The following is a 13,131-nucleotide window of genomic DNA, read 5'->3' as shown; positions in this document are numbered from 1 at the left end:
CAAAGTCACCTGTATATATGTAGAACCAATTGAATTAGTAATAAGTTCACTACTAAATAACCTATCCATGTTACTATATCCTATCTGTAACAATAAATACATGTAATACAGTCTTGAGTCCATCTTCCATATTTCCAGATGACCCATCGCCCGTATCGAATAGCGAGGCCGGATCGCTCTGTCATTTACGCGGTATAACTACAAAAAAGGCATTCATTAAAATAAGTGGTTTTAATTTTTGTAATGAAAGAACTGCGTTGCAAGACTTGGCACTTTTTACATTTTTACGTTTTTTTATGGGATTTCTATTTTAGTCTGATATCTATCTATAAATTACATTGCTTACAACACACAAATTACAATACAAACATACACATAATACACAGTAATAGAGATAAAAGAATAAAAATAAAAAAAAAAAACGCAACAAAACAAAAACAAAAAGCAAAGTATATAAAACAACAATTTCTTTTTTTTTTTTCCTTCATAATAATTTTGTTACAACTAAATGCGCTATTTCAGTTGACCCTTGCTATATTCTCGAGAGTTTATAATTATGATTTAAATGTAACAATTACAATGTTTAATTACATTATATAATAATTATCTATATATCCAATGTTATGATGAACTGTACCCTTATTATCTGCTGTGTTATCTGTTATAAAATTGTAATATATACTAATTACTATAGAATATTATAATACATGGTGGCCCAAAAGACCTTAGAAAAGTAAAATTTGAATTAAACGAAAACGGCGCGCGTGAGCGGTGCAGGGGAAGCGGGGGCAGTAACATCGGTTTCTGTATTAACTAGCTGACCCTGCAAACGTTGTTTTGCCATATACATTATTCCTAGAAGAGATGTAATTAAAGCAAATTGTGATTATAAAACTATACATGAAAATTTCTCTTACTACAATTATTATTCTTCGATTGCCATCTTGAAACTCTATTGCGATATATAAAAATCGCGATAAAAAAAAAAAATGGTGGTTGATCAGAAAGTGTCAAAATTTGAATTTGTATTTGCACCTTTGTACCTTACATCTCCGGTCGACGTTTTAGATACTTTTAATCATGGTAAATTAAAGAGTTCCCATGGGATCGTTTAAAAACCATAGTAACTTATACAGCTTAGTACACAACCTACTTAAATAGGGGGCAAAGGGATTGTTTTTAATGCGGACTATCAGTCCCATTGCTAGCAATATACCCTAACAGGTCGACCTCCACGTGGTCCTCTCAGGAAATCATCGTGCTGAATTCATCACGGTGGGTTAGCTGCTATTTCATCTCACCTGTCATTCTCCACTAATGCCCCGCCAGCGTATACCGTTAGTGCAGGCGGGGTTACTATTCCATTATCATCTATTGAAAAAAAACTTATATAAATTAAGTCATTTTGACGTAAGGCAAAGAGTGAGAACGATCATTGTTACGTACGTCGTACGTCATTTGTTAATTTTGGTCCAGTATTCCCAGACAATATACCTAAATGCATAGATACCAACATCGATACATAGTAAACAGGAATAACAAATACCACGCGGACAAAGTCGCGGGTATCAGCTAGTAATACATAAAATGCTAATTTTTTTAGTGGCCTTTTATGCAAAGATAGAAAAACTGCAATTTCAGTTCCTCTACTCACAGAAATGAAATATTGGTTAGATATAACATACTCGTGTACGTGTAATAATAACTTGAGTAACTGACAGTAAACTGAGTATGTAACAAACATGGATGCCACAAGATGCAACTAAGGAAATTTGATGGTCGCGGGATAGGCTGCAGCTGCTCTTTTAAAACATCACCAAAGTCTAACTGCGGTTGCCATAATCGCATGCCAAAAGTGGCAACTATTCGCGTAACCTCTAAATGGGAGGCATATTTTCTGCAGTGGACGATGATTATTAAGATAGATTGATTTATTTGCCAGAACATTGTTTTTACAGATAGCGATTTATTGTGAAGTACAAATGTTCGGCCTTATAGTCTAAAGCATGCAAAATCATTATTGGCTAGGTACAAGTTACATTACATCTAATACATACATATAAGTTAACATTACGTCATCATTTACCAGTAGGAGACTTTGTACAAAAGTCGATTGCTTGGGTACCTCTGTCCCATTCGTGTTTCAACCGTAAAGCAGTTGTGTTTGCATGGCTGCGTTTCGGTTTGAAGGGTGGGATATGGCGTGAATTTACAGGGTACAGAAGAATAACACCTGAGTCCTCAAGAATGGCAACGCATGGGGGGTATCATGGGAGAAACAGTATACTCTGTTATGTCCATGGTACTGCTCATGTCTATAGGCGACGGTTACCACTTTCCAACAGGTGGGCCGTCAGCTTGTTTGCCATTCTAAGTTGTATAAAAAAAAATCAATTATTTATTCGGTTAGTAATAATAAAATTATAATAGTATCTTAAAAAAATCAATTAATACATTAGATTTAGTTCATTGTTACAGCTATTTAATAATAAAGTACAAATTATGTCATTCGAATTAAAGAATTGGGAGCGTCAATCGAATAATGGAAACACCAGGTTATTTAATAAGTTTGTTTTTGTTTTCAAAAGTTTTTTATTTATCGTAATTGATTAAAAAAATATATAATAAATTCCAGTGTACGTAAGCCTAGAATTTACAATCAGCCATAAATCGTTTGGCGAGTATTATACACTGCTTCAAACATTTAAAATAGAGATACAAGTATCTATAATTCTAGACAACATAAAAAACTTACATTACATGATGTAAATTATTAATTATAATCATAAAATAAACACAAAATGCACATACTAGTTATTGAAGTCGCTGGCGGAGGACCCAAAAAAAAACCAATTTTATAAAATAACTAAATTTAATCATAAAATTAATTGTTACAATAATAGGTGCCTTCAGATCGATGTGTGATCTGTAAGTGAAGTCATATCGAATCAAATACAAAGGAACTGGGTAATTTTGCTGTGGGAATTGAAGTGCTGACTCGACGCAGGTGTCTTTCTCGGTAGCGCCTTCTTGCGTCAAGCTAGGTGGTCCGATCCGTCGCCGTTGAAGGTGTGTCGTAATACTTTACTATAACATACTTGTAAATTATGCATTATAACAAAAATATATTTGATAAGTAAACATTATTGTTTGGTGAATCGGTATCATTGAATTATATCAGTATTATGACAAAGTGATAAAAAATATTTACATTTTTTTTTTTATTATTAATGATATAATTGTTAAATTGTATACTTAGTTTAATTCATACAACTGATTAGAGTTGACGTTATAGTTAACAAAAGTATAAATTTTAACAAAAATAAAATTTAAAATAATGGTACGTCTCACAGAGGAGCAAAAACAGTTTTATAAAAGCAATGGATATATTATATTGAAGAATTTGATATCAGAGAAAGAGTTGGATACGATTTCGAGGGAATATGACGAAGTGTTCGAGAGGAAGAACAGGGAGAATATAGAAAGCTCGTGGGTTGGCAAGGATGCTGAGGACAGGAAGAGTGACAGCCCATACACGGTATGTATTGTGATTATTACTAACTAGCTATATTCTGCTGCTTTGTCTGTTTCATACCTACTCCTTACTAATATCATAAATGTGAAAGTTAGTTTGTTTATTACTTCTTGGCGTCTTAACGGCTTTACCAATCATTGTGAAATATGGTATATGAGATGGAGAGGCATATAGGCTTTATACAGATGGAGAGGCACTTTTTACCCCGGTTAGTAAATATGTCCCGGTCACATGGACAATGTCCGGGTAAAAGGTATAATTATAAAAAATATCCATAAAACAATCAAACTACTGGGCTTCGTCTCTTTCTGCAAAAGAAGGATATGCAATATAGGTTTTTGTATTATATGCACATAAAAATTATTAATTTACTTTTGCATCTTCTACCTACTTCTATCTGTTCTCCTTTAACCAAAGGTTAGGAAACCTTTAACCTTAGAGGAGATTAGGGAAATCTCTTACAGACGTAAGAGATTGCCCTAGCGATAAGACCGCCTTTTGTACCTTTATGTATATATTTTAATCTGTACTTTATGCTATTGTATTTCACTTAAATCTTCTAATTGTCATTGTATATTTTTATGTTTCTGGTGCAATAAAGAGTTAAATAAATAATAAAAAAAAAACTACTATTAGATCGATTTGGCTTTATTTGCGGTTTTATAGTTACAGTATAGTTTCACTGATATTTGTCATTTTGTAAATTCTTCGGCTCTGAGAGAGTAAAACAGTACTTGCATAATTTAGATCTTGCTAATTTCTATGTCATTACATTTGCACATTGTGTATTTGTTGCGTCATTTTTCTTTTTTTTTTATTGGATAAGAATGGTATGGTAACCTTGCCTGCGCTAACGGGATACGCTGGCGGAGCACCAGTGAAGAGTGATAGATGAGAATGAAAACAGGCCAGTTAGCCTATCATGATGAATTAATCAAGAATTAATCATGATAGTTTCCAGGGGGAACCGCGAGGAGGTCGGCCTGGTTGGGTATATTGCTAGCAATGGGATTCTCAGTCTCTATTACAAACGATTCCTTCCCCCCTGTTATTTCTCATTAGGATATTATTTTTCAGGTAAAAGGGTTACATAATTTGCAATACCACTCGGCTGCGTTCGGCAAGTTTCTGTACAACGAAGGCTTGCTGGATGCTCTAGAAGATGTTATGGAGACAAAAAACATAATTCTGCATCACACGAAGGCTCATTTGAAACCGCCCGACAAAGGAGCCGCATATCCCATGCATCAAGTATGATAAATCAACACATTTGATATTAAAGACATCAATGAATGACGAGATGTCTTGTAGACGCATTAGATTAACCGTATGGTCCCGGCATAGAAAAGGCCACCCCTTCCTTTCCCACTGGTGTCGTAAAAGCCGACTAAGGGAGGCCGAGTGATGAGCAGCAGCGTCCCTCTCAAAACATCTCTGAAGCCTAACTGCGGCTGCCAATCCGCCTGACAAGCATGACAACTACTTATAAACCCCCCAAGGGGGAGGTTTATGTTCAGCAGTGGACAGTTAAAGGCTGATATGGTGATGATGATGAAGGTTTTTTTTTTATACAACTTAGAATGGCAAACAAACTGACGGCCCACCTGATGGAAAGTGGTAACCGTCGCCTATAGACATTAGCAGTACCGTGGACATAACAGAGTATACTGTTTCGTCCACGATACCCCCCATGCGTTGCCATTCCTGAGGACTCAGGTGTTATTTCAAACCCTTCAAACCAAAACACAAATTCAAATTCAAATTCAAATTCAAAAATCATTTATTCATGTAGGACATTTTAGCCGCTTATGAACGTCAAATTTTTACATTATAATTTTATATTTACCCACCTGATGGATATAGATCCAATTGAGAAGAACTGGCAAGAAACTCAATTGAATTACTTTTTTTTTTTTAAGCCAGTTTAGAATAGAATAGAATAGAAATCATTTATTCAAATAAACTTACATTGAAGCACTTTTGAAAAGTCATTACATTTTTTTTTAATTTACGCTGGACATAACAGATGTAAATAATTTTATTATTATTTTACATTTTTAAGTTTAATTGTCAAACCACCAATTAGCACTAATTCCCAAAAAGAAAAAAAAATTGAATACATAACCAACTGGTTAAACAATTGCCATTCCTGAGGACTCAGGCACCCGTTCATTGACGGATCAAACCCTTAAATTTACAAATAATATAGGTGTCACAGCCATGCATGAACAACTATTGCCATGCACACTGTCATTCAAGTAATCAGTGAGTAATAGGCTTTGCTCAGTAAATATGATTTAACAGATGTTTTGAATTTATTTAAGGGTAATTCCAACATATCCTTTGATCTTATTGTACAAAAAAGTATTAACTTTTTCCGATACTCTTTGTCTTTAAATCTAGTATTATGATGTAAATAAGTCAAGATTTTTATGATATAGAATATTTGAATATATAAATTGAAAATCTCGTCTCTCTTAATGTTCTTCATTAGATTGAACGGCACGTTTTTGTAATATGAATAATTCTTAATATCTGGCTGCCATTTTTCCATAAGAGAGTTTGAAAATAACTAAAATAGACTAATCTAGCATATATTATCAGTGATGTCTAACTTTCCACGGAAACACTCCATGGTAGCTGCTGAACTTAGTTTCGCTGCATTTGAATTTGTGCACCCCATTGTGTTTTATTATCTAGTGTGATTCCTAGAAAACAGTAGATTCTATAAATTCGAGAGATCATTTAATTTAATATTGCAATTAGTATTAAAACTTTTAGATAGAGAGAAATAACACATTTTGTTTTTTTAGCGTTTAACATAAGATTGTTAGTTGTAAACCAGTGCAGGAGACGCCGCAAAGCACTATTTACATCGTCATAATTATTAGTCATTCTATTAACTTTAAAAATCAATGAAGTATCGTCTGCAAACAATACTATGCCGCATCTATCCTGCATGGCCCACAGGAAACACAACTGACATAGAAACACGAATGAGACAGCTAAGCAATCGACTTTTGTACAAAGTCTCCCTCATGGTAATGATGTAATCACAAAAATATAGACGAATTGAAATCTCGTCGTTCATTGATTGTTACGAATAAAATGGCTGCCATTTTCTTTTATTGTATTTGTGCATATTATTTCTACTGCAGGATTACCACTACTTTCCTTACGAGAAACACTCCATGGTAGCAGCCTTTATTCACTTGGATGCCGCAAACCCTGAGAATGGGGGACTATTCGTCTACCCTGGCTCGCACAAGCTCGGCCCACAGGAAGACATCGGCGCTAAGGAAACACTAAACAACTTTCATTATGTTGACCAGGTAATATTATATTTTTAGGATTTTGTAGGATATTTTTATTCTCATAGTGCTTATCATTGTTTTAATTTATATATATATATATATATATATATATATATATATATATATATATATATATATATGTGTATGTATATATATATATATATATGTATCTATATATATATATATGTATATATGTATATATATATGTATTAGTTTATCCAAATATATTAAAAGTAATGTTTATGTATTATATGTGCATCTTATGTGTATATTATATTTATATTGTGTATTGCCTTAATTGTCACATATTTTTCACCACATCTGCCCTTCATACGCTTATTGTTTTTACCTAATGGTTAGCTGGTAGAGAATACCATATGGCATTAAGCTCGCCACTTGTACAATATTTTATTGTGCAATAAAGAATAAATGATATAATATTATGTTTAATAGATGATAATAGAACGCTAATCCCATCTGCGCTATCAGTAGATGCTGGATAACCAGTGATAGTTGTGGAGAACCAGTAAGTGATGATAGGTGAGGATGAAAGCAGATCAGTTGGCCCGTAGTGAAGAGTTTATCAAGATCACAAGTGTTATCAAGGGTCCCGTGCGAAGGTTGAATTGGGTACATTGCTAGCAATGAGGTCACTAGTGGAGGAAACTATAAAGAGTATAGTTTTCATTACCAATTATCTCTTCCCCTTTTTTTTTACCCGCCTTTTTTTATTATTTTTTTTAACTAGGATGAAAATCTTCAGAAAGAGACCCATCCGTCGGCGGGACGACGAATGGGTACTGTGGGATTTTTACCCACTAAAAACACCCCGGTATTCCTCTCAGCGCCATGTGTGCCGGTGTTGAGGGCTCGCGGTTGAAGTCTTCCGCGTCACCGGCAGCAATTATTCCTTCTCCTAGTATTATATTATCTGTTATTAGGTTAAACACATATAGTCACAGCATTTGCAATAAGCATCCATCCTGATTCTCCTTTCATTTGCAGTCAAAATTTCCGTTGGAGAAGGCGACGCCTGTTATTGCGGAAAGAGGAGACATCGTCATCTTCTCGTACCTGCTTATCCACGGCAGTTCGCTGAACACTTCCACGCGAACTAGAAGGATGTTGTTGGTGCAAGTAGCGTCAGCCGATGACGCACCAGTGGGATTGCAGCCCTCGAGGCCTGGTCAGGGGTGGCTTCTACGCGGCATTAACGTTCATCGGGATGCTAGTATTTCGAAACGATTTGAACAAAATTAAATAGTTTTTTTTATTTAGTTTTAATTTATTCTTTATCTAATAAATAACATTCTACGGCATTAACCTTGTCATTCATAATTATTGTGTAATAAAAAATAAATAAAAAAAATATGTGATTTTTTTTAAATTATCCCGTGACTGAAAAATGTTTAAAGCGTGCTGCGTTCGGGCCAAATTTAAATTGGCAAGTGTTGAAATTTCAATTTCGTTATTTTGTGTAATTGTCAATTATCTTTTTTCAATTAGTTTTAATTTAATTGGCGCAATAATTGCTTTACTGCAGCTGTTATTCAGTTCGAAAGTTCAGTTGTGGGTGAGATGTGGCAGTGATAATACTGGGTATCGATCTCGGTGTAAGTTCAATACATTATACAAGCTCTAAGCCTTGATACTATTAAATTCAATAGAAGATAATTTATTTCAATACCACTTATTGCCAAGTTGAAGGGATCGGAATGTTCGAAGGCTATTGACTTTAAGTTGTTCCTTAAGAATAAGGAACAACTGTAGTTATCTGAAGCGTTCGCAGAGGAAATTGATTAATACTAGTATTAGTTTGGTATGTACCAACTATCTTGTTGTGTATTAGGGTGTCGCTAGATTCACTGTACCTTAGGTCGCAAAGCGTCTCGCCGTGTTTCCATATGAAATCTGTATTGACGTTTTTATTTACACTGGTGCTTTTAATATATTGCTAGTTGTTGAAAAAAATTTTTTTGATTAATTGTCAAATCCCTTACTTTATCCGGTTTTGAGAAATGGGGGTTGCAATCCCAAACTTTAAAATAATTTATTACAAAACTATGATAGATATTAGAATAAAACAAAGTCTAAGCAACACATACAAATTTCATTGTTACAATGTGTTATCGCGTTAAATCCTTAGTATTTTCTTATTTATATTATTTTTTAATGTTTTTTTTTTTATATTAAACAACAATTGTTTTATTTTATTAATTTTTTAATATATATAGTTAATATTCTAAATAATTATAAGGTCACAAAAAATATTGAAAAAAAAATAGAGGTGGCTTTTAGTGCCTATTTTTTGAGGTATATCCACCATAAATTATATATGTATATTCAGTACATATCTAGTTATAATATACAACAATATCATTTGTGATGGGTGGAATGAATATAAAAAAAAATGTATGTAAGTAGGCACAATATGGTAAATTGATACTAGTTGAGATTGGTAATATGTACTAATGAGTACTTCAGTTTCTCTCTTACAATATAATAGGAAGCTATCTAAACAAGTGCCTAAAACATTCAAATGGTGTTATTTCTTTTATTTGAAGTATTGTATGAAAGTACTCTCGAATTTCGTTATTACACTCATCAAGGAATTGTTTGGCATTCTTTTTTTTTAAAAAAAGAGACCCTTATTGGTTAAACAACGTGTACAAAATACAGTCAATGTGAACTGTCTGTCTAGTGTGGTGCATAACATAAGAACACGTTTTTTTTTATAATGTTTACAAACAAACTGACGGCTTATCTGATTAAAAGTGGGAACCGTCGTCTATAGACAGTAAAGACACCATGGATTACAGAATACACTATTATGCTCATGGTGCTTCTTGTTAAGGACTAAGATACATTCGTATCCTGAAATTTGTGTAATAAATAAATAAAATAAAATAAATATTTTACCCTTAAGTTTTGTCGGCTATCCCTCGACCGCTAAGTTCTCTTAGTTGCCTCTTACGACGTCTAAGGAAAAGGAACGGATGGCCCATTCTATGCCAAAGTTGCACGGCAAATTATATATATTATTTTTTTTTTCACGGTGCAAGTAAAAAGGAAATTTTTTTTATGCAACTTAGAATGGCAAACAAGCTGACGGCGCACCTGATGTAAAGTGGTAACCGTCATCTATAGACATGAGCAGTACCATAACAGAGTATACTGTTTCGCTCATGATACTCCCCATGCGTTGCCATCCCCGAGGACTCTGGTGTTATTCCTCTGTACCCAGTAAATTCACGCCATATCCCACCCTTCAAACCGAAACACAGCCATGCAAATACAGCTGCTTCACGGTAGAAACACGAATGGGACAGAGGTGCCCAAGCAAACGACTTTTGTACAGTTTCCCTCTGGTAATGTAGCATTTATACTGAGACGATTCAGTCGCGTAGTAAGATGGATACTGAATAGCGTCCCACTGAAAAATAAGTTAACAAATCTAATTTTATTCAAAGGAGTCGTACAAATTGAAAAACTTATGAAAACTCAATTAGAGAGCGAATCGTCGAGATTGTGGGATTAGAGGTGGGAGCGGGGGACGGGACGGAGCAGGTGTGTGGATGACAACTCGTTTTAACATACAACGATTACGGACTAAATACATAATTCAAATACAGTAAGCGAATTTGAATACTGCTGAACATCGTGGCTTAGTTGCTTATTAGAGGGAAAGGGATTGTTATTTTTTGTCCTGTTTGAATACTTATTACAAAATTCCCATATATATATATATATATATATATATATATATATATATATATATATATATATATATATATATATATATATACTTCATCTTTCGCGTATATGAGTTGAATACCTGATAGAAAGTGGCAAACGTCGTCTATAAACATGAGCAGTACCATGGACATAACAGAGTATACTGTTTCGCCCATGATACCTCCCTAGCGTTGCCATTTCTGAGGACTCAGGTGTTATAACTCTGTACCCTGTATATTCGTTTGTGATATTCTTCATTCTAAATATGCATGTAATATGTATATTTTGCAATTTGGTCTCAGCATAAAAGAGGCCATCCCTTCCTTTCTCGTGGGTGTTGTAAGAGGCGACTAAGGGAGAGCGAGGGATGGGTAGCAGCGTCCCTCTTAAAACATCTCTTAAGCCTAACTGCGGTTGCCAATCCGAGCGTGGCAACTACTGGCAAAACTCCCCAAGAGAGATTATGTTCAGCAGTGGACAGTTAAAGGCTGATATAATGATGCATGTACAGCAAATTTCATGACTATTAAAGCGCCAAAAAAGTAACAAATAAACTTATATTCATATTTATAATATTAGTGGGAGACTGCCATTTCTTCTTCTTGTACTGATACTAGGCCGCCGCTGAGAAGTTTCCAAATAAAATACTCTAACGGAATACACAATATTCCTTTAACGGTATTTGTTAAGTGCGAAATTTTGTAGCGCGTCAAATTTTCACCTGAAACAAAAGTAATTTTCCTTCTGAAGTGTTTTGGTTTTTTTATAAAGCCGCATAACGTTAAAAAGTTGCACGGAGCGAAGGCTGGCAAGTATCTAATATAATAAATAGTAATAAAAAAAAGTCTTTTTAATCTGTGGTGACTAGTAGTAAAAAAAAACTTGTTTTATTAACCACGTTATTCGTGCAATTTTTATGTTTTTCCACGGAATGGAATATTTTACTTTGACTGGTAACGTGGAAAGAGACTTTGCTTAATCTATAACTAGTAAAAAAACAAAAATCCCAAATTAAAAAATATCAAATAAATAAATAAATATCAATTTTTTTATACCACTTAGAATGGCAAACAAGCTGACAGCCCATCTGATGGAAAGTGGTAACCGTCGCCTATAGACATGAGCAGTACCGTGGAGATAACAGAGTATACTGTTTCGCCCATGATAGCCCCCATGTTTTGCCATGCCTGAGGACTCAGATGTTATTCCTCTGTACCCTGTAAATTCATGCCATATCCCACCCTTCAAACCGAAACACAGCTATGCAAACACAATGGCTTCACAGTAGAAACACGAGTGGGATAGAGGTACCCAAGCAATCGACTTTTGTACAAAGTCTCCCTCTGATTATATCAAATAAATAATCCATTAACAAGTACATTTAAACATAGCAACAAGTAGGAATTTGGTTGGAAAAAAAAATTTTACTACAATTATTATGTATGTTGCTACATATATAATGTGAAACCGATCTGGGAATAGACTGTATTGAATCCAAAAAGAATTATGTTATCAAAACCACAACATAAAAATGATATACAGACGAATCGACAAACTCTTAATCCTTTTTGGAACTCATTTAAAAATAGTGTTACAATACAAAACACGGCAGTATATTTCTAAACAGTATATCATTATTTGGTCTGTATCCCCGGCGTTCCCTTGCATAATCCGGGATTAACGCGCCCTCCACCAAATGAGCCGAGATTTTTCTCCCAAGAGTGATTCGCATTTTTAAAAGCCCTTGTTAGCCTCCGCCCGTATCTACTTGTGCACTGAGTACGTCTGTTTGTTTAACATTTACCTGTTATTAAATCAAGGCACGTTTGCCACGTTGTTACTGCGTAGCTAATCTAGCTGGACACAATTTCATACTTCAAATCTACTTTTTCTGATGTCAGTTTATTTTTGTTTTTGTTTATATAGCTTAGGTGGGCATCTGTTATATGCTATTTGTTTATATACTGTAATTAGCATAGGTTACAGGGGGAAGGGGTTATTAGTAAAGCGGACTACCAGCTCCATTGCTAGCAATATACCCTGTCAGGTCAATTTCGCCAAAGTCCCTCCTGGAAACCATCACGTTGAATTTATCCCGATAGGCTAATTGAACTGCCTTTTCATTCTCACCTATCATTTCTTACTGGTGCTTCGCCAGCGTATACCAATAGCACAGGCGAGCAACATAGGTCTCCCCCTTGGAGGGTTTTGAAAGTAGTTGTCGAGCTTGGCAGGCTGGTTAGAAACCGTAATTAGGTTTGGATGATGTTTTAAAGGGACGTTGCTGCCTATTTCTAGACCATTAAGTTCCCTTAGTCGCTTCTTAACGACATCCACGGGAAAGAAAGAGGTGGCCATACGGAGGGTAAGCTTATGTCTGTAAGACGAAAATTTAACGCCTGCTCTGCGACCTGTCCTAATGACAAAAGTCTTGAATCACAGTGTCATGTAATTTCATTACCACGATCGAAATGAACTAGTTGGTAGGCGAAAGAATTTACTTTTAAAATCATGTTTGTATGGTTGTATTTTGGGTTTGAATAATAC

The 13,131-nt window shown here is 34.7% G+C and overlaps 1 protein-coding gene across 1 annotated transcript; it reads left to right on the top strand.

Moving 5' to 3' along the window:
• The first annotated feature begins 3,253 nt into the window (after window positions 1-3,253).
• LOC113509315 (phytanoyl-CoA dioxygenase, peroxisomal-like) lies at window positions 3,254-8,249 on the top strand. The gene is made up of 4 exons (XM_026892631.3): window positions 3,254-3,538; window positions 4,613-4,786; window positions 6,694-6,867; window positions 7,855-8,249. Exons 1-4 carry the CDS (start codon window positions 3,338-3,340, stop codon window positions 8,107-8,109), a joined length of 804 nt encoding a protein of 267 aa, XP_026748432.2. The 5' UTR covers window positions 3,254-3,337; the 3' UTR covers window positions 8,110-8,249.
• Window positions 8,250-13,131: the final 4,882 nt, after the last annotated feature.

The sequence above is a fragment of the Galleria mellonella genome, unplaced genomic scaffold (assembly GCF_026898425.1).
Source record: "Galleria mellonella isolate WM207_F2 unplaced genomic scaffold, CSIRO_AGI_GalMel_v1 utg6482, whole genome shotgun sequence".
NCBI classification, from domain to species: Eukaryota; Metazoa; Arthropoda; class Insecta; order Lepidoptera; family Pyralidae; genus Galleria; species Galleria mellonella.
Note: the sequence above shows the minus strand (reverse complement) of the source record. Positions and strands in the feature narration are given on the sequence as shown.